Here is a 20,008-nt window from a genome sequence, read left to right as displayed (position 1 = left end):
GAGATCAAGAAAGGGTTCTTGGAAGAGGTGGCCTTTGAGACTGACTCTGAGGAAAGGTTAAGATTTTGATGGGAAAAGATGGTGTGAATTCTAGATTCAAGGGACAGGGTTAGGGAAGAGAGAGACAGAGACTATGATAATGAATGCTAAGGCCCAGAAATGGGACTAAAGGCTTATATAAAAGACCAGAAACATGGTTCTGCTTCAGTGATACTGAAGAACGACCTTGTTTCAAATTTCAGGGCCAATGCAAGGCATGGTATGCAGGAGTTGAAACATGGACCTGTGGTCCTCAAGTGCAGCTTCTTTGGAAACTAAGAATGATTTGCAACAGTTCTTTTTGCTCTCATTTTGACTCACTGCAGTCTGATGTGATAGTGCATACAAAGGAAAAGGCCCCTTTTCTTCTTTTGGGGAAGAGGATTGGATTATAACCAGCCTCTCTTTTAAATCCAAATCAAATTGAATGTGTTACTCATGATTTCCTAACCTTGCCTTAGATCGGTCGTTCTTGTTATTAAATAAAAATTTGCCTTAGATCATTTCTTGGAAAAGTTGGAAGCGTTTCTGTGGAATTACTTCAACAATCACCCTTAGCTCAACTCCGCTTTCACTGCCAACCCAGAGAGGAGACCTAATCATAGTGAGTCTGTGGAGCGGCCAGGTTCACTGCCTGCCTCTCTTTACTGCTCTTTAATTTGGCTACTAGCTCGTTGATATAACGAGTAACCATAGAAGGTCCTTTCTCCTCATCCTCAATTACTTCTTCTGCAATCTCAAGGAATGTTTCACCAGAATTTAGGAATTATCCAAAGAAAAAATAGAATAGGCAAAACCGACACTTTCCCAGTTTTCAAGGATCAGGTGCAGCTGCAAATAGAAGCATGGGATTTTCAGTTTCTAGCGAAGCCGTTAGAAGGACCTTCAAGCCCAGGGGCCCCTGAAGGGAGGGAGGCGGTTTCCACGGCAACCGGGGCTCATGGGGCCGTTCCCTCCTCCTCCGCGTGGTAGCCCAGGGTACCGCCGGACAGCGTCCTCTCGTGCTCTGCGCCCTGATTGGCCACACAGGCCGCGCGCTGATTGGCTGCAGCGATTCCTCGCGGGACCGTGGCTATGAAGGCGGTGGCGGTTGATGGTTGACCGTTGGCTCCGGGGGTTGAGGTCGCCGCTCAGGCGATCCACTCAGACCCTGCCAGAGTGTGTGTGCTGCTGACGCTCAGCCTGGAGCCCACGGGCGAGAACTAGCTCGTCTTCGCCATGCCGGCCGGGAGTAACGAGGAGGACAGCGTCCTCAGCTATCAGGTAGGGCCCCGCCTCCCGTCCCTCCTCATCCTTTGCCCACCCTCCTTCCTCAGCCCCCGAGCGCAGCTCTGCAGGCCACTCCCTGAGGGCGAGGGGAGGCCAGCCTGGGACACCAGGGGGCGCTCTGGGTGGTTGGGGATCGCGCCGGGCTGCGAGAGGATGACCTTGGGCCGAACCCGGGAGCCGGCAGATCACTGCCGCATCCTTTGCGCGGCCAGCTGTGACCTCTGTTCTCCTGGGATCCTTCCCGTTGGGGGAGAGGCTGGCTTCTGGCCTCGCTGTGTCCTGCCGTAATGTGGGAGAACTGGTAGCCAGAGATCTTGCTCTGGTGGGGCAGGTCTCTTTGTTTTTATTTCTGGGGTTTCAGGTTCTTCAATCACTCCGAGAAAGAGCTGGAAAGATTGGAGGCTGGGACCAAACCCCGACGGTGTGTCCAGTTATTTTACTCCCCTCCACCCCATTGCACAGACACTGACAGATTTTGGGTACGGAAGCAGGAATGGGCTGGAGATGTGTTGAGGGGTCAAGAACAAGTACTTATTTAAGGAATGAGGAAAATAGGTTTAAGTAACTGATAACCCAACTGTTGCGGTGGCTAATGTAAGGAAACACGTTCGACTAGGTGTCAGTCTGTAGGTTCAAATCTAAATCTACCTCATACAGGCATTGTAACCTTGAGTAAATCACTTTCCTCTTTGAACCTCAGTTCCCCATCTAGTAAAATGGGAATGATAATATCTGCTTCCCTTATCTCACAAGGTTGGTTTGAGAATGAGGTGCTGTTTGTGAAAGGGCTTTGTCAAATGTTATTGTGTGACAACCAGTAAGTGAGTGGTAGCTCATTGAATTCTCTACTTCCCCTTTCATGTGCAATCAGGTGGTATAGTTACTCCTCTGGAAAGAGGGATTGGGGGGGGTGTTGTCAAGCCTGAAGTGGGGGGCTGTGAAGAGAATGATGGGACCACCTCTGGAAGGATGATGGGTCTTGGAAACAAGTGCTATATCAACATCAGGGATGGTTTCTGTAAGGAGACAGGGAAAACACTGAGTTTGTAGCAAAATGACTATCAAACACTAACTCTATCTTTTACTTCCTAATAATAGTATGCTACAAGAAGATATGTAATTCCTTCTTTGCTTGCTTCATCAAAAAGGAATCATATCTAAGATTTTGGAAAATCTTTTAATATCTAATCCTTTTAAGGCCTACTAAGTATACTCTGTTTGCAATACAATGATGAGCAGAAATAGGCAATGTTCTTGCCCTCTGGAGCTTCCCATCTAGTGGAGTGGGGGCAGAAATAACCATTTTGATCAAATAACCACACAAGTAAATACATTATTATAAACTGTGATGAATGCTTTGAAAGAAAGAGTGCTATGAGTGTGTATTACAGTGATTCCAGCCTTGGTCTCGGGACCTTGGAGACAATGAGAACACCATATGCAAAAGTCCTGTGGTAGAAGGGGGTATATCTATCTACAAGACCTAAAAGAGGGCCAGCATGGCTGGAGTCATGGAGAGTAAATGAGCGGAATGGTGTGAGATGTACTCTGGTGTCAAAACATACAGGGCCATTGTATCCCATGCTGAGGAAGTTGGTATTCTCTGAGGAACAAGAGGAAGCCATTGAAGGGGTTTAAGCAGAGAGAGAAAGAAGAGAGAGCAGTAGAAAGAGAGAAAGAGAGCATGCCAGAGAGAGAAAGAGAGCCAATGAGATCATGATCAGATTTTCCTGCTGAAAAGATTTCTCTTGCTGCAGTGGGGAGAATAGGCTGGAACGAATGTGAGGAGATAGTGTCCTTAACATGCAGAATGTGTACAGGTTGTATTGTCAAGATCATAATAACCCCTAGGCTTCTATTCATGCTCTGTGAAATTGATAATTCCTGAGTGCTTCTGGAGTAGAATGGAAAATGATTATCTCCTTTATATATTGTTCATGAAAATTTCATGGGTAATGGGATGAGGAGAAGAAAAGGAATAGAGTGAGAACAGAGGACCTCATAAAGACTAAGTGAAATGATGGGCAAATGGGAACTTGGATGTAGGGAAGGAAAAAAATGGGGCTGACTTGTGGGAGACACAGTCAACTGACTGAAAATTACCAGTTAAGCCTCCTATGTGCCAACTAGGCTGTGTGGAGGGGAGATGAACCTTGCAAGGTGAGGATGTTTCATAATTTGATGTAAACAGAGACTGAAGGCATCACATCTAAATATTAGTCTATGCTATTTTCTCTGGTTTCAACTACTGTACTAGCCTCCTAATGGTGTCCGTTGCCTTCTCTCTTGCCTTTCGCATTAAACATGGCAGCCAGAGAGAGCTTTTAAACACATAAATCAGATTGTTTCATACCCTATTTAGAAACCCTTCAGTGGCTTCCCAGTGCCTTTTAAAATAAACCCAAACTCCTTATCATGGCCTACTGAGCTTTAAAGTGATCAAGGCCTTGCCCACTCTCCCTGACTGTCTCTCCTCTACTCTCTCACTATACACTACTATACTGGCTTTCTGTTTCTTTAATATGGCAAGCTCCTTCATACTTTGGGACCTTTGTTCTTGTCTGTCCCTCTGCCTAAGATATTTTTCTACTTCAGCCTTCTCATGACTCAACTCAAATGTCACCTCCTCAGAGGTGACCTCTACCCATAGTTGCTCCCTTTCATTTGATCTTGTTTTGTTTTCTTAATAGCACAAATAATTTATCTGAAGTATTCTGGTTCTGATTTTTTGTTTATTTTCAAATAGAAGCTTCACGAGAGCAGGAATTAAGTACAAAGTCTTTTCATCTAGCACAGTGTCTGGTATGAAAATGGATACTCAGTTGCATGAGTAAATAAACGATTCTCCCATATCCAAAACCAATGTGCCTCTCCTTAAGGAGCTCAAGGCCTTGTCAGGATTAGCCCAGGGCAACAGACAGCCACTGTTTGATCACACCAGAGCTTTCCCTTCTGTGCTGTCATGTTTTTGCTCAGGTGGCCCAACTAGAAAATATTTTTCCTGTTCTCCACCTAGACAATTCCATTTTAACTTTCAAGATATTGCTCCATATCACTATCAGAATTCCTCACTCTGTCTTCTCTACTCATGACACCCACCAAGTTCTGTTACTTCTCCCACCCTTTACTTATGGAATATATATGTTCATCTCTGCTGCTAAACTGAGAGCTCCCTTTGATATTGTTTATGTAAGCTGACTTTTATTGGTGCTTGCTATATGCCAGACACTATGCTAAGGGTTTTGACTCATTATCTAAGTCTCTCAATAACCCTGAGAAGTACATGCCCTTATTATCCCCATTTTCCGAATGAGGAAACCAAGATGTAGAGAGGTTAAGTAACTTCTAATAAATGGCAGAGCTGCCCTTCTCAAAAGGATGTGCCCTTGATCAGTCTGCATTACTGTAGTTTGTGTCTTGACTCCTAGACCAGTGTCTGGCTCAGAGTGAGCATTTAACTAGTGTTTGAGAAGATATGTGTGGCAAGATGTACAAAGGATATAGTAGAGTGGGAAAAGATTGGTGTATAGCTGTAGATGAGAACAAAACCAACTCAATTTGTGTGTCATGGATTTAAGTTTCATGCTGTGCAATCCCTCCACTGGGTATTTACTCCAAAGACTTGAAAACTCATATCTAAAAGCATATTTGCACACCAAATTCATAGCAGCATTATTCACGATGGCCAGGACATGGAAGCAACTCAAGTGTCCTACAATAAATGATTAGATAAAGAAGCTGCAGTACATCCATACAATGTATTATCACTCAGCCATAAGAAGAGATGAAATACTGCCATTTGCGACAACGTGGATGGACCTCGAGATATTCATGCTAAGCAAGATAAGCCAGACTGAAAGTTGAAAATCACATATCACTTATATGTAGGATATAAACCTAAAAGCAACAAATGAACAGGACAAATAGAGACTCACGGACATGGACTATAGACTAGTGGTTACCAGAGGGTAGCGGGGAGGGAGGAGAGAGGAGGTAGATGGAGTACAGTGGGTCAGATTTGTGGTGACAGAAAGAAATCTAACTATGGAAGATGAACACGCAGTGTAAATATATATATATATATATATATATATATATATATATGCCTTACTGTTAAAGTGTACAGCTGTAACTTATTGGATTTTGTTAACCAATGTCACCATAAAAAAATAATAATAAAATTAAATTAAATTTAAAAAAAGTTTCATGCTGTGACCTTTGACCAACTTCACTTAGCAAGCATATCAAAGTTTTCTAATTAATGATTATCTGTTTTTCCTAAAATGTAGCCATAAATATGTTTGTTGTAACAGCTGGAATGGCATGACAACTGAGATAAATATCAAACTGGTGATAGTATTGATTATAAACAATTATCTATCACAAGACCACTAAGCGGTATGGCTCCTGGCACTGGATTCTTTGTCTCTATCCTGTCAGTCATTAGTACCTGAGTTATACTGTAAAAAAAGTACTGTAACGGGTCTGTTAGCAGAGAATAATCTGCTCAGACTTCTGGGTTGTATTTTCTTTTCTGACCCAATCTTCCTGGAAATAAATTGCCCTATAATAAATTCTGTTACATTCTGTGGAGTTGCCTGCTTTGTTTGTTTTTCGATTTTAAGATGCCTTCTTATTATGGTGGCTATTCACTTTTGCCTCACTGTTAGACAACTGGAATGAAGGAGGCCAATCAGGAGGCTGTAATTTTGGATGAATTAAGGGAGGCCTGCATTATTGACTTTTGATGAGACATCCAGAGGTAGTTACTGGAATTTTAGGAGTAAATGAGCTCTTAAAGGGGATAGTAATGTAATTTGGACTGGAACTGAGGACATCTTGTAACTTCAAAGTTTTCCTGATTAGCACTTTCAAAACTGAGCAGAAGGAAGTGCTGGAGGAGACGGCTAGAGAGGTCAAAACTATCAGCACTTGAGCTAAGTGGTGCTGCGGCCTGCATGGAGATTCAGGAAAGGTAGAAGTGACAGAGCAGGGAGCAAGTGAATTTGGGTAACTACCAAGACTTTAATGTGAAACAGGCCTGCTCGGAATGGAAAATATTGCAAAATCTTCAGAATAAGGAACTCTGGTAAATGGGTGATAATAGGGAAGTACGGCTAATGGGAAGAGAGTTACATTGCATGTCTTAAGGTGGGCCTGAGAAAACTCTAAGACATAAGTTCCTAAATGGGACCTGAATACTCATTCCCAATGACTCTGGCATCTGTTGGAGCTCAGTAAGTATTTGCTGAGTGAATGAATGAATGGCTCTGTAGAAAGCAGGTTAACTTTTCCGAGGGCAGCAGTAAGTATTTGCTGAATATTATTGAACAAAAATTATCAACCATAGCAGTTTCTCCTCTCACTACATTGCAATGTATAATTCATACTCCTCCTCCCTCTCCCAACACAGGCTAGGTGTTCTTTCTCTATGTGGGAATTGGCGAAGCTGTAAACATTCTCTTTATCTGGCTTTATATACTGGGGAACTTCAGTAGGAGAGGTATGGGCTGTCCTGCCAAGCAGAGAATTGAAGTCATCTAGAGGATATTTCAGGCTGCAAATTTACTTCCTGTAAATTTTGTAGATAAATTTGTGGATAATTTTTAGCTCATGGTTTGCCTTGGCCGGGTAGATGGGGCTCTCAGTCAAGCCTGCCGCAATAGTAACCAGGACACAGCAAAGCAACCGTGTTTGTTCTAAATCTGCTGCTAGGTAATCGCAACAAATCTTAGTTAATGGAGAGCTTGGTGTTTCCCGTAGGACAGTACCACCTTACTCAGGTCTTGGTAGTTAGGAAGCCATAATGTATGTATTAATTTCTATTGTTGCCATAACAAATTACAAATTTCGTGGCTTAAAACAACACAAATTAATTATCTTACAGTTCCGTAGTTTAGAAGTCTTAACAATCTCTCACTGGGCTAAAATCAAAGTGCTGGTGTTTCCTTCTGGAGGCTCTAGGAGAGAATCTGTTTCCTTGACTTCTTCAGCTTCCAGAGGCTGCCTGTATTCCTCGGCTCATAGTGCACTAACTATCTTCAAAGCTAGCAACGGTGTGTCTCAGATCCTACTTTTGGCATCACATCTCTTTCTCTGATTATTATTCTGTCTCCCTCTTCCACTTTTAGGAATCTTTGTGATTATATTGAACCCACCAGATAATCCAGGATAATCTCTATTTTAAATTCAGCTGATTAACAATTTTACTTCCATCTGAAACCTTATTGTGGGGGTCATTATTCCAGTTACCATAATGTACTAACCAATAATCTATACTGAACAGGAGTGACTCCAAGTGGGGTTCAATAAAAGAATCACCGAGAAACCAGAACCACTTTGAAATTTTAGGCCCCTAGCAGACTGCTTGGGTCAGAATAGGAAGTTTGTGGCTATTCAGGAGCTCATGGTCACTAGAACCTTTTTTACTTGTTATAGGGTATCTCCATTCAGTGAGGAAGTCAAATTGAGGGCATTAGAGAGTTGGGGATCTGTGGATCAGGTTCAGTGATGGAGTCTACAAGGGGCCAGAATTCACAGATTTTTCTGGATGAAGAGGAAGATGGAACTAAATGAGGTGGAAAACTATTGGAAGTCTGGTCAGTAAAGGGGCAGTTTGAAGTACAATGTTCTGGAGCATTAAGGATTTAAGAAGGTAATAATGTGCATCTTGAGCTGTTCTCACTGTGGACATTAATCTATGATTAGGAGACACGAGCTCTCTAAAATGACCATGTTTTTTGTTTTTGGCAATGTTAGAGTATAATGTTAATATAAGGAATAGAGACACTTGAGTTCTTCCTATCCCACTTAGCTCTTGTGCTATATTATTTATTGTGAGGATTAAGTGAGGTAATATATATAAAGCACAATGCTAGGCATATAGCAAGTGCTCAATGAATGTTTGTATCTAATACTAATTATATTAACTCGATTGCTGATTAGAAACTCTAGAAGCCACTTCTATATTTATTTGTTGATTTAAAATTATTAAATATATCAGAACTTAATAAATGCTTGATTTTTTTTTTTTGGTGTGGGGTGGGAGTGGGTGACAGGATGGAGGGGTGGGAGAGTGCTATTTACAATCGATGCAAACATTGGATCCTTAGGAAAAAAGATTAAAGGGGTCTTTGGAGGTAAAAAGTCTGAGAGTGAGTGCAGGAAAAGAGGTGGTATTGGGTTTGGCAGGTCTATAACATAGGCTCAGCGTGCAGCAACAGGGGAAAGGTGTCAGGGAGAGGGCTCAAGGTGGGCTCCACACTGCTGTCTTCTCCCTCCCCTGCAGCCTCTGTGGCTGCTGCCAGGAGCAGGAGGCATTATGTAAGACTCAGTCCTGCCCCTGCCTTTTAATTTGTCCATTAACTGTAAGTGAGATTCTGGTCTGCTACTCAGCTATAATTCATTCATTTTTCAACGCTCATATCGATGCTTTCTCTCTCACTATGTGCCTTTCAGTTTCCATGTTTTCATGTGTGTTTAACCCCCTTAGTTCTTTTTATCTCATTCTTGTGATAGGCAGCCAAATCAATTTGCGTTTATGTAGTGGGTCATTGTTAGTGAACTAGGAGGAAGTACAGAAAAGAGGAGACTTTGAAACAGGGCCTTTTCTCTAGTTCACCTTTCTTTTCCTCCCTCCCTCCTTTCCTTTTTCTCCTAAACTTATATAATGTAACTTTATGATTCTAATCTTTTCTGAGTCATAGCTCCCCTGAGAAGCTGACAAAAGTTATGGACTCTTTCCCAAGAAAAATATACACTGACACATAATCCTATGAAGCCCATTCATAGGAACCCTAGAAATCCATGGTTAAGAAATCCTCTCTGAGTATGCAGAGAAAAAGGAACCCCCATACACTGCCGATGGGACTGAAAATTGGTATAGCCACTATAGAAAACAGTATGGAGGTTCCTCAAAAAACTAAGAATTTATCTACATATGATCCAGCAATCCCTCTACTGGGTATTTACCCCAAAGACTTGAAAACCCATATCCAAAAAGGTATTTGCACACTGATGTTCATAGTATTTTTCACAGTAGCCAGGACATGGAAGCAACGAAGTGTTCTACAATAGATGATTGGCTAAAGAAGCTGTGGTACATATATACAATGGAATATTACTTAGCCATTAAAAGAGATGAAATACTGCCATTTGCAACGACATGGATGGACCTCGAGATAATCATGCTAAATGATATAAACCAGACAGAAAAAGTTGAAAATCACATGATATCACTTATATGTGAGATGTAAACCTAAAAGCAACAAATGAGCAGGACAAACAGAGACTCATGGACATGGACTATAGGCTAGTGGTTACCAGAGGACTATGGACTAGTGGTTACTAGTGGTGTGGAGGAGGTAGACAAGGTAAAAGGGTTCAATTATAGGGTTTAGGGTGAGGGTGAAGTGGGTAAAAGGAATCAAATATATGGTAGCTGAAGGAAACTGGACTTTGGTAAACACACAATAGAATATACAGATGTCAATTGATACTGTACACTTGAAAATTATATAATCGTATTAACCAATATTACCCCAATAAACTTAATTAAAAATTTAAAAAAATTCCTCTCGGCCATAAATAATAATGGTATCAGAGGAAATAAAGCCAACTAATGGGGAAGCTGCAATAAGCATAGACCGAGACCGGTGAGGCTTGATGTTCCCTTCTTTTCATTTTTTGTAATTTTAAGCAAATTTCATGTATACTTAAAATTTATGGAACATCTCAAACATGTACCAAAGTAGAAAAACTTATAAAAATTAATCATTACGTGCACAATGACCTGGCTTCGACAATGAACACACAATCTATATCGTTTGATCTATGTCTTCCCCATTCTCTGAATCCCACACATCTCATCATTTCATCAGTAAAAACTTTAGTATGTATTACTAAAGATTAAGGACTCTTTTTAAATGACATAACCACCATATCACAATATTACTTAAAAATTAACAAATTCTTTATATAATCAAATATTTATACAGTTCAAATTTCTGTGAGTGCCTTATAATTTTTTCAAATAGTCAACTTACTTGGATCATGATCCAAACAAGGTCCACGCATTCACATTTAAGCCTGACCTTTTAAGTGCTCTGGCTAATGGTGTTTGACAGTGGCTGTGTTTTCTTTGGCAAGACAAAGAAAGTGGATGAACATTTATTTAGTGAATTTAGGCTGTGGTTAATCAATTTAAATTAAGGAAACAAACAACAAGTCAATTTTCTAACCTGACCTTGCTTTTCATATTTTGCTTTTATAGTCTTAGAGTCAAAAATCAATCATCCCTCCTCCTCACTTCTTCCATATTCCTGCTGTGTTCTATGCTATGTCAGGTGTCAGTGGACAGTACTAAGCATCATCATTAATTGATCTCTGTCCTCTGGATTTACAAACCTGTGGGGAAACCAACTAGAAAAGTTGTTCACATTTGTGTACGTAGATACATATATATGAAGTTTAATGAGAAAATATGTGATCATGTGATTTAAATAAAGAGTTCAGAAAACTAATAAATATTCATTTATCAAAATTTATTGGATACTTACCACATACTGGACATTGTACTAGGCACTAGATACATAGTAGTGAACATATAGGCGTGCAGGCTACTCACAATGGAAAATTACTGTATTCGACTATGGGAGAACATGAATGAAAACATGTGGCTGCTGCTGTTAGAAAATTTATGATCTTACAGAAGCCAGGTGAACAAATAAAAGCAAGTCTAAAATAAAAGCAAGTTTCTTCCACCTAAAAGTTATTTTTCAGAAAAGACCCTACTTTACATGAGAGTATTTACAACTTAGATAGACGTGAAACTGACGTGTTCTGGAAAATTGACTCAAACCCATGGTAATGATGAGGACATTGATGTTAAAGATGTATTTGAAGACTTTGAATAACATTTATAAAATGTGAGATAAGTAATATTTTTAAGTTAATATATTATTTTACATATTTGTAATCTTTAATTTTTTTCACTACGTATATTTTAATGTCACTAAAAGATAAGGATTCTTTAAAAAATAAGCATCATGCCACCTCAAAAGAAAAATAACAATTTCTTTAGTATAATAAAAGGTCTAGTCAATATTCTAATTTCCAGTTGTCTCAAATGTCATAACTTTAGAAAAGTTATTAAAAAAAAGCAAAGAATTATTTCAGTTAGTTTGTTTGAATCAAGATCATTGTGGTTAGTTCATTGTTTCTTTTCATCCATTGGTTTCACCTTCCTCTCTGTTTTTGTTTCTTTCTCTTCTTGCAATTACTTATTTTAAAAAAGGGGGCTGGGGAGGGTTTATTCTATGTAATTTCCCACAGTCTGGACTTTGTCGATTGTGTTCTCGCAGTGTTGTTTTTCTGTGGAGCTCTGTTTCACTGTATTTTCAGTAAATTGGTATTTGGATTTATAGGCTTGATCAGATTCAGGGACAATTTATTTGGTAAGATTACCTCATGGGTGATGATAAAGTCTCCAGTTAGGAGGCATATAATGTTTGGTTGTCTTTCTGTGATGTTCGTGAAAATCAATACAATCCATTTGGGATTGTGAATAGCAATGTTTTAATTCTAACACCCCTTTCCATTTATTCTTTTTTATAATAAGAAACTTCCTTCATCTACTTTATAATAATACTCTATGGTTACAATTTATATAAGAAAACCAGAGTAAATTTTCCACTTTTCAAAACAATGAGTTGGTTTATTAGCATTATCTTCCAATGGTGACCAATTAGTTAATTTTTAAAGTGACATTGTGAACTTATGGATTTTAACATATTTAATATATTCAATCTGTTGCAGTTATTACCCAATTTGAGCAAATTGCCCTATTTGGCAAAGAACTTCTTTAAGTTGGCTCCTGAGTCCTTTTGACACAACCTTAACCTTAGCTGTCTTTGAGTTCCTTTTAGTAGAAAGTAGCACTTTTAGAGACCACAATCTAGGTGCTAATGGTACTCGTTGCTATTGGCTGATTATTTTTTCTAAGCCTTTTGAGTGGATAGAGATAGAAAAATATAAATTTATAAATTTTAAAACATTTACAGATAAAAATACATACTGTGTTCTTGCTGATATATCCAACTCAGATTTAGGTTTGCATTGTTTTTACTTCTATCTTACAACTGTATCTCCTTTCACCCCTGCTGAGAATTCCAGTTCTCAATCACACTGAGTGTGACAAGAAAAGTTCACATAATTATTGTTTATCTCACATTACACAACTGTCTCAGAAGAATAAAATCGATACAATCAACGATATAACTAAAAAAGCCGTTTAAGATCTTTAATTCCTTTTGTCCTTAAAATATGTGCCACTAAATCGGTTTATCATGTTTTAAAAATACTAGAAATAATTTCTCTTGAAATAGTTATACCATCAATTTGGCATTTCTTTTCATTTTGTTTTTGATTTCTAGAAATTGGTTTAAAAATTTAAATTTTGTTTTTAAGTTATGTAAAATATTTACAAAATAAGGTATATTCCAAGAAGTTTAGTTTCTATCTTTATCTCCTTTCTCCTATGTCCTCCCTCCATTATAGGTGACTATTTAAAAACATCTTTTATGACTTATTCTTCCTTTATGTGTTTTTAAGTATAAGCAGATGCTTATGTTCCAATACTCTTTCTTAGATAAAAGTTAGCAAATAATACAGTTTTCTCCACTTTACTCTTTAAACTTAGTATTATATCTTAGAGATTATCCCATGGTAGTAATAATATGGAATTTTAAATATGTCTATAAAACTAAGTTCATAAATAAAATACTCTAAGTAAATATTCGAGTATTTCATCTATTTCCCAAAAACTTTGTTTATTCAAGTTGCCCTCAAAAACCTTTTTTTTTTTTTTTAATCTCTGATTGAGAAAATGGATTGTCTTATGTTCAGTTGGCCTTATTTGGAGGCATAAATTTAAATTATGTAAAATTACAAAATAGTAAAATTGGAACAGTAAACTGGAAATTTGAGCAGGATCTGGAAAGATGGTAAGGATTTGGTGTCCTAGAGGATGGGGAAGGGGACTGGTAAGTGACCAGGCAGTGTGAGCACAGGCACAAAGTTGGGAATGTGTATGGTGAGCCTGGCTGCAGCTATATGGTTGGCAAGGAAACAGACTAGTGGGAAAATCAGCTAAGACATTTTTTTGAAATAATTCAGGGTCTGGCGAAGGTCTTGATAAGGTAGGTGCCATTATATTCATTCTTCTAACAAAGGTTTATTGAGTACTTACTATGTGAAAAGTCTGTGTAGAGTGCTGGGTAAAGTCTGTGTAACTGTGGTGAGGAAGACAGATATGGTTCCTCCCCTAAGGAGCAGAGCATTCCATTACTAAGGAGAAGTACAATATGCTATGAGGGCATAAAAATGGTGGAACCTAGCTTAGTTCAGAGGAAGGGCAGTTGGGAGGGCTTCCAAGGAAGTGCATTTAGGCTGACATCTATGGGATGATGAATAGGTACTAGCTGCTGGTGGTAGAGGTGGGGGTAGCCGGCAGAGGGCAGAAAAAGCAGCTCTGAGGGAAGGAAGTTGGTGTGGTTTTAGAACTGAAAAAAATGTCTAGTGTGACTGAAAGTGTTGGAGAATATGGGATCGAGTAGATGTGCAATGAGACTGAATTTGAGGGAAATTGCAAAGGAGGTCTTGATAAGAAAAGGCAACTGTTTTCCTGAGGTCATGTAATAGGCACTAAATACATATAGATGAATAAAAAGTTTGAAATTTCAAATGTGGACTAAGAAATGATGATGCCATAGCTAAGAGTAAGTAAGTGAGCACAGGCTACTAGTTTTGGAAGGAATATTAGTTTGGTTCTAGACATATGGCTCTTGTGGTGTGGCATCCCAGTGGTTTGTCAAATACTGAGTCACACCATTTCAGGCTGCTATTGAAATTGTAAGACTTAAGCAAGGGAAACAAAAGGTAGAGTGCTATTTCTTGGAGATTAATGGCTAGAGAAAGATGAGCCTTAGTATGAGACAGAGGATATATGGTCAGAGGAGTAGGATGGAGAATTTCAAGGACAGAGTGGTAAACAGGACTGGTTTACACCAAATGAGACAATGTGGTCAACGCTACTTACACAATACCTGTGTTATACCGATGTATAAGTGGAGTGCAGAGGTAGAATAGGTATGAGATCTGCAGTCACAAGACCTGGTCTCAGTTCTAGCTCTGCCTTTTACCATACTTGTGACATTGGGCAATAATTACCTAACATTTCCTAGTCTCAGGCTGCTCATTTATAAAAACGAGAAAGGGAATGGCTGCCATGTTTGCATCTCAAAGTTATTGTGAGTTTCAAATTAAAAATATACATAAACCATTGTGGTTTTTTCCCCCAAGTGTTGCATAAAGGATCTAGATACACACAGTACTTAACTGAGTGTTTGGATGAATGTAGGGGTATTACTATAACTACTTATTTATCTTTCAATAGAGACCAGATGAAGAAGCTGTGGTGGATCAGGGTGGGACCAGTACAATTCTCAACATTCACTATGAGAAAGAAGAGTTGGAAGGTAAGAACTGTTGTTCTATGTAATGGGGAAAGTTAGCGAAGGACAGCCTGTGTGGGAGAAGCAGCTTTGCCAACAGGAGACCTGGGTTTGAGTCCTAGCTCTTTTATCACGAGTTGTTAAGACCTTGAGATAAAACCACTTAATTTCCCTTAGCCTCAGTTTCCTTGTCTGTTAAATAAAAGTTGGGATGATAATACCTGTCTTACTATTAGGTTCTAATAGCTTGTGAGACAGTGCTTTGAGCACTGTAAAGTCCAATATAAATATTATGAAGTGACTTATCCCTTGAGAATGTGAAGTACTCAGATCAGTTTATTGATTCTTGATAACTGATTGGAAATATAAATAAATACAAAATTTTAAAAGAAAAAATACAAATAACTTTTAAAACTCAGTTTTACTTTAAAACCCTGTTGTTGTTTTTTACCCCATTTCCAATGTTCTTTCTTCTCTTCTAACTATACCCATTTCTGTCTGATATTTTTTTCTAAACCAGAAAAGGGAAAACACATACACACCTATAACATATTCTTTAAGAGTTCACAACACAGAATTGTATAAAAACTCAGCTAAAGTGGACAGGAAGAAAGAGGCATTTTTATTGGCCCACTCTGTCTAGTTTACCTTATTAAGGCTCTTCTTCCCTTTCTTTTCTGCCTCACCCCTGCTCCCTTCAAAACCATCCTGTGGTGTCCTGCTTCCCTTTTTCCCATGGGGCCTAGTTTGCTGGTAAGTGGTGACGCCCAGTCTTATTAGAGAAAGGCTCATGTCTAGTATAGCTTTAATGAGAACCCACATTTGGCTCAAAAGCCTTTGCGAGCTCTCTGCAGCATCCCCTACAATGTTGAAGGCTATGATACAGCAACTTTCTAATGACTAGGACAGCGTGTGAAATAATCTCTCTGTACTGCTTGTTCCTGTGACTTTTTTTTTTTTTCATCAAAGTTGTATAATCCCCAGAGAAAACTTGTCCTTTGGATGGGAAGAGCGAAAGCTGTGGAGGCTGACTCAGCTTCTGGGTCTGTTACCATGAGAACTTATGTGGGTGGCTCTGTGGAGGTCAGTGGATTTCGAATATATCAAGGTCAAGTTTTCCAAGTTATTTTAACCAGAAGGAAGAAGAGCCAATGTGGATTTTAGCAACTGGGAGAAAGTAGGAGAAGGAAAGGGTGTGGGAGTGGGAAACTTAAATTTGTTGAATGCTGCTTATGTGTTAGGCATTTGATCAGGGCCTTTATACAAGTTGTCTTTTTTTATCTTCACAGCAAGAAAGACAGGTAAGTTTTATCCCTATTTTATATGTGGGGAAACTGCTCATGGTCATGTAGTCAAATGGCAGGAAGAGATTGGGACAGAAGTCTGCTCTTTCCACTCTACCACAGTGCCCGCAAGTGAGGACAGTATCCAGCATTAACCACCAACCTCAACATCTTGTTCCACTGTATATAAACATTTTTATGTATTAGCCCACCCTCCTTCTGCCCTGATAATCCTGTAGCTGTTCTACCCTCTCATTGCTTTGTGGGGGTAATGCTGCTTTCAATTTAGTTATTGGGGCCCACTAGACCTTTGTCCTCAGCAAGGAGGTAACCATTTATGAACATTCTTGTCTACTTGAGAGTAGAATAATAAACTTGAGCAAACTCTCTTGAACCCTGAGGACTATGTTCCATCCATAGAGATCAGCTGAGTAATTGGCATAGGAGCAGCTTTTTGTGATGACATCACCTATTTGTTATGTGCTCTGCATTTTTCCATAAAAGAAAGCCATCTATGATGATGTCATTACTAGGGGATAGTGTGTTGGGAAATGGTCCTTTATACATAGACCTTTTTGAAAACTAGAATCTTATTTATGGTAGTACTACTAATAAAAGGCACTCCAGGCAAATGGAGGACAAATGGTGCCCACTCCTCAGGCCTGACGTGTCACTTGAGCTGCTCTAGAGAGAAGAGGAATTTGCTTTGGGGTTGGACATGCTGTGGGCTCCATCCTGACTCACTCTGAAGGCATCCCTAGGACTCAGAGAAGCTGCACTCAGGGTGGCTTGTTTCTTAAGGCGTGGGATAAAATCAATCCCACTTTGATAGAAGACAAGTAAATTTCATTCTGATTCGATGCCATGATACAGGGTTGTGTGGCTGCCGATAAATCCCTAGGTCTTTCTTCCCCTTTATTCCATACCCTCTACCTCACATGACGTAAACCATTTCCTAACCCATTTTCAGAACTACTCTGATATTTAGTGTCTGGATGTTGTGAAAGACTTTAGACTTTTGTAAATGTTTTGTTTTTTTTTTTGGCCTAAGTTAATTCCATCAGTTGGATATAGTGTATTAAACCGTGATGTTGCTTTTATATATATATATATATATATATATATATATATATATATATATGTGAGAAGAGTCAAAAGCAACATTAGAATAGATTTCTAAAAGTAAACTCATGAAGAGCAATAGTCCATGATGTGCTTCAGGGGACTCTTCTCATCCCAGAGGAATGTGGAGCAGTTGCTTTAGTTGAAATGGATTTTTACATTTTTCCTCGCAGATCATTATTCCTGATTAACTAGATTTATGCATTGTAGAGTAAGTTTAGTGCCTTCTAATAAGTTTTTAGGAAATGTGTAAGAGCCATTTGGTCATATTTATAAGTTAAAAAAAAAGCTTGCATCTGTTCCATATGTTAGATTCCCCCTGTGGTTATTGATTTTGAGTCAACATCTGTCCCAGGGGAATGGAACACCCTTTTGGATGTGCTAATGAGTTCTGTCTACACACTTGGTAAACAGTATGTATGGAATGGTAGGCCCAAATCTCCGTCTGCAAGGTGGGTCCCACCCGTGGTTTCAGTTCCAGTTTGATTATGATGATTGCTTTCTGTATCGGCATACATACTGATTTTTAAAAATATACACTAAAGTTACATCTTTCCCATAGGTTTTGCTAAATGAATACTTGCCTTTGCAAACAGATAGCCCCCAAAGAATAGATTTGACAATGACTGGAAAAAAGAATGGAGAATTAGATAGGAAAGAGGTGGGATTTGGCTGAATTGATAGGTTGATGAGGAGGATGAAGACTGTGGGTACAAGAGCAGTTGAATGGCTGACAAAGTAACCAGAGGATCAGTTTAGTAAAGTCACCAGACTGCCAGAATCCACTTATATGGACTGGATTTTATTGGTGGTATATTCATTTCCTAGTGTCCATTTGTTTGTCATCTTTTCTGCTGATTTCAGAAGAAAATTCAAATTTCTGCTTCAGAGTCCCCAGCCCAGAATCTAATGCCTTATTTTCTGATAGATACTTGGTCCTACTTAGCCATGACCTGCCAGGGCTTGTTTTCATTTCTGCCTGTCTTGCTGCTGTTTTCAAAAGGCAGGCATGGTTGGCTACTGTTTGTGAGAACTGATTAGACTCTTCCTTCTCTAAGATTTTGGCTTTACCTTACTTCCTACAAATCCATCAAAGGCATCTGTAGGATGTCTTTCCCATTATGCCTTAGACTTGCCTAGTGGAATTTAAATATCAAGCAAAACCATACATTATTTACTCAACAAATATTAACTGAGCTTCTTTTATCATCTCTTTTTGCATCAGTAAGTAAGGATAGTGAGAACAATTGAACCATTGTGATTTCTCCAGAGAATGCTCTAGCCTGAGACTTTCCTAGGTTTTGAACATTAGAACGTGGACTAGCCACCATCTAGACAAGACCTGAGAAGTCGTTTGGTCCATCCTCCTTTCGTTATTTTAGTAGTGTCAGTGGGTAAATTAACCAAGAAAGATGCGATAACACAGTATTTTGAACTTCTGTATTTTCAGCTTCTATTTAGAATGTAGTTAAAATTAAATAATATTAGCAGTATACCAGCACAAGCCCAGTGGAGGTACTTGGAATGTGTTTAAAGAAAAGTGGAGGTCCTAGCCTGGCCAGTAACTGGAAAGAGGAAGCACATGGTTGAGATGGCTCTATTGAAGGACTGAGAGTTACCCCTCAGACTGTTCTTCACTTAAGTCTACTCTACCTGGACACATCTGATTTTACAGCAGTTAGGTCACTATTTTAGGGGCTGGTTAAAGTAATTCTCTAGGCTCTAATTATGCTTTTCATGGCCCACATGTCTTCATGATCTGCCCTGTCTGTCTCTCTAAAATTTTCACTCTTCTCTTCTTTCCTTTTTCACTTTGTTCTGGCTCTACTAGCTGTCCTTTTGCCTTGGAACCAGCCCTGCCCATTGCTATTGTACGGCCTGTGCACTTGATCTTCCCTTTCCCTGGAATACTCTCCTCCCAGATCTTTTCATGGCCTCTCCTGATTACTCAGATGTCCCTTCTAATCATATAGTTAAAGTCTCCCTTCTTCATCCTACCCGCCACCACAGACACTCTAGCTCTTTAGTATATTTTAGTCATGATAATAATCAATATTTGAAATAATGTGTTTTTGTTTTTTGATGTCTATCCTCCCCAACTAGAATGTGTGTCTTGAAGACAGGGATTTTGTTCCGTTCACTACTGTATTCCTAGCCCTTGGGACAGGACCTGGCACAATTAGGTGACACGAGCCTAGGTTGATCTCAGTCATGTGCTATAGGGACCTAATTAACACACTATAGTTGATCATTATTAGTTAACAAATGCTATTATATTTAAGATAATATTCAATTTGGTCATCTTCACACTTATAGTTTTTGCTGATAATGTCAGAGGTCTGGAATCCCACATTTTAGCAAATGACCTCTTCTTGTTCTCTGTTTCTGTTTTAATGATGTTTCAAGATGACTACATTATGGTTAGAGATCTGCCTCTCAGAAATGTCCTGAGAGGTGCACAAGTCAACGTAAGACTGGTTTTAAGACAGGAAGAAGGTAAAAGGTATAATTCTACCAGATAATGCAAGACATAAATATTTTATCCTCCTGTCTGTCAACACTCTAACAAATTTCTGATCATCTTCTCTTCTAATCTTCATCCTTTCTTTTTTATTTCACTTTGTCACTTTGAAATTTTGAAGTCAGGGCAGGTCAAAGCAAAGGAAGGAGAAATAGAGAAAGAGGTGCTAGGGCAGTACTCCAAGGCACTCTAACCCCACTTGGAAGTGGAGAGCACTATCAGGGAATCCCCAAAGAAATTGAACATAGTCTTAGGAAACCCCA

General features: G+C 39.2%; 1 protein-coding gene across 8 annotated transcripts in view; it reads left to right on the top strand.

Annotated features, from left to right (window-relative positions):
* The first annotated feature begins 1,094 nt into the window (after positions 1-1,094).
* Positions 1,095-20,008, top strand: part of SLC4A8 (solute carrier family 4 member 8) — a 68,533-nt gene continuing 49,619 nt past the window's right edge. For 4 of the 8 annotated variants that reach the window (XM_016142638.2, XM_016142637.2, XM_016142636.2 and 1 more), the window contains exons 1-2: positions 1,096-1,302; positions 14,762-14,843. In XM_016142638.2, coding sequence (XP_015998124.1) covers positions 1,258-1,302; positions 14,762-14,843 — 127 coding nt within the window. In that variant the 5' untranslated portion in view covers positions 1,096-1,257. Of the gene's footprint in view, positions 1,303-14,761; positions 14,844-15,261; positions 15,903-15,933; positions 16,121-20,008 lie in introns of those variants that run through there. The other 4 variants (XM_016142641.2, XM_016142640.2, XM_036236886.1 and 1 more) reach the window with 3 other exon arrangements.

Source organism: Rousettus aegyptiacus, unplaced genomic scaffold (assembly GCF_014176215.1).
Source record: "Rousettus aegyptiacus isolate mRouAeg1 unplaced genomic scaffold, mRouAeg1.p scaffold_m13_p_2, whole genome shotgun sequence".
Taxonomy (NCBI): domain Eukaryota; kingdom Metazoa; phylum Chordata; class Mammalia; order Chiroptera; family Pteropodidae; genus Rousettus; species Rousettus aegyptiacus.
This window is presented reverse-complemented; position numbering and strand designations above follow the sequence as displayed.